Here is a 1,938-nt window from a genome sequence, read left to right as displayed (position 1 = left end):
GTGCGGTCAGCCAGGTGGTTCAGCGCCAGCGTGTAGGAGAGGGCGGCGCGGTTCCTCGAGTGCACAAACCTGCAGCAGAGCAGAGCTGCTGCCAGAGGGGAGCGGGGGACCGTGCTGGACACCCCATCCCAGAGCATCCCCCCCCAGCCAAGCCCCCTGGCATCCCGTACCGCATGTTATGGATGAAGGTGCGCTTGCGATGCTCGTGCTCCTTCTCGCTGCCGTAGCTCTTCCCGAACCGTTCCTTGTAGTGGTGGAAGAGGCGGTGGTGGTGGTGGTCTGTCTCTGGTGCCCTCCCCACAAACTCCTGCATGGGGTTGGCCAGGATCCGGTGCTCGGGGCCGGCCGCGGGCCACTGCTCGCACTGCACCCCTGCCATGGGCACGGATGGCAGCTGATGCCTCCCAAGCGAGGACGGGCTCTCCCAGACCCCCAGCTGGGACGCATGGCACAGTCTCCTCCAAAACCACTGGGGCCATCCTTCCCATATAGACACGTGCATAAAAGGGGGATCTGCTTCCCAAACCCGCTTCCAGAGCCAGCTCCCACCATCCCACCCAGCACCCTGCGCTCTGGCACGGAGGAGCCAGCACCGGGGAAGCACCCGCATTGCCCCAGCTATCAACATGAATTACATTTCTCCCCTGCTTTTTTCCCAACCAGACCAATTCACCCAAATTATCAGGCTCTTGCAAAAAAAACCCCCAAAACCTGCACCGACAAATGAAATGAAAAAGGTGGCAGGGTGCTGCATTTTGGGACGGGCTGGGCAGTGAGGTGGCCGGGACACTCACCCTGGGGGAGGCGGAAGACGCTGGGGGGGAAGCGGTGGCTGAAGGAGGAGTAGTCGATCTCATACTTGTCGTAGTGGGAGCCCAGGAGGCTGTTGAAGCCGTGCACCTCGAAGTGCAGGGGGACGGGGCCACGGGCAGAGCTGCCCACCCGCAGGGTGTAGACGTTCTTCTTGTGGCCCCAGTAGGAGACGTTCTGCCAGACGGCGCAGCGCTGCCCGCGGAAGCGCTCCTCCCGCACCCACTGGGCACAGTGCACGCATTGGGGACCGGGGTGCCACACCGGCCCCGGCCCCGCGCCCCTGGTGAGCCGGGGCACCCCGCAGCGATGCCGCTCCACCCATGCACCCATCCCGCAATCGTGCCGAGCTGGATGCAACCCCTCCACCTCCATCGCCCCTGGCTGCACCCACGTGTGTATGTACCCATTCCCAGCCAGGGAGGGCTGCTCTGCCCTCATAGGGAGGTGGCCGCCGGACACCCTGTACCCATGGGGGTGCCTTATCCCCTCCCCTGCCCCATCCCGCATCCTGGGGGACCATGTCTGGAGCTGACCTTGAAATTCTCCAGGCTGGGGAAGACACTCTGCGGGGCGATGAGGTCCCCATCAGTGCCGTTGATGCGGAAGCACTTGCGGACGTTGACCTCCGTCTCCGTGGTCTCGGGAGTCACTTTGAAGCTGGCACCGAAGGGCTCAATGGAGCCAAACTGGTAGGTGACCACTTGGCCTGGGGATGGGAACAGCGCTAAGGTCAAGCCAAGCCCCCAGGTCCTGGCAAGGTGATGGCTCCCAGGGCTTTGCTGGGGCACCCGAAGGAGGGGGATGGTGAGGGCTGTAGGGGATGGGGCCCTCTCTGCACCCACCGCCGTAGTACTCAATGCGGCTCTTCCCCCCGGTGAGGTTGTACCAGGCTTCAAAGGGCTCCCTGATCTCCGCGTAGGGCAGGCTGATGACTCCTGTGGGCACAGAAAGGCCGGGCTCGGGGGGCTGCGGAGTGCTGAGCCCCAGGGACATCCCCCATGCCCCCATCCTGAGCCCATGGCCAGGAGGGGAGCATGGGAAAGGCAGAGAGCACCCTGGGGCCGTGTGGCATCACCCCCTGCTCCCATCCATGGCCACCGCCCGCAGGGCAGCCCCCCCCGGGCG

At 64.8% G+C, this 1,938-nt stretch overlaps 1 protein-coding gene across 1 annotated transcript in view; it reads right to left on the bottom strand.

Moving 5' to 3' along the window:
• The window catches only part of LOC104132551 (thiol protease aleurain-like), a 4,087-nt gene that overhangs the window by 1,337 nt on the left and 812 nt on the right, over positions 1–1,938 (bottom strand). The window contains exons 3-7 of the mRNA XM_009645854.1: positions 1,656–1,748; positions 1,347–1,519; positions 789–1,035; positions 171–372; positions 5–69 (exon numbers count right to left, since the gene is read on the bottom strand). Coding sequence (XP_009644149.1) covers positions 5–69; positions 171–372; positions 789–1,035; positions 1,347–1,519; positions 1,656–1,748 — 780 coding nt within the window. The remainder of the gene's footprint in view (positions 1–4; positions 70–170; positions 373–788; positions 1,036–1,346; positions 1,520–1,655; positions 1,749–1,938) is intronic.

Source organism: Egretta garzetta, unplaced genomic scaffold (genome assembly GCF_000687185.1).
Source record: "Egretta garzetta isolate BGI_Z169 unplaced genomic scaffold, ASM68718v1 scaffold368, whole genome shotgun sequence".
NCBI lineage: Eukaryota > Metazoa > Chordata > Aves > Pelecaniformes > Ardeidae > Egretta > Egretta garzetta.
Note: the sequence above shows the minus strand (reverse complement) of the source record. Positions and strands in the feature narration are given on the sequence as shown.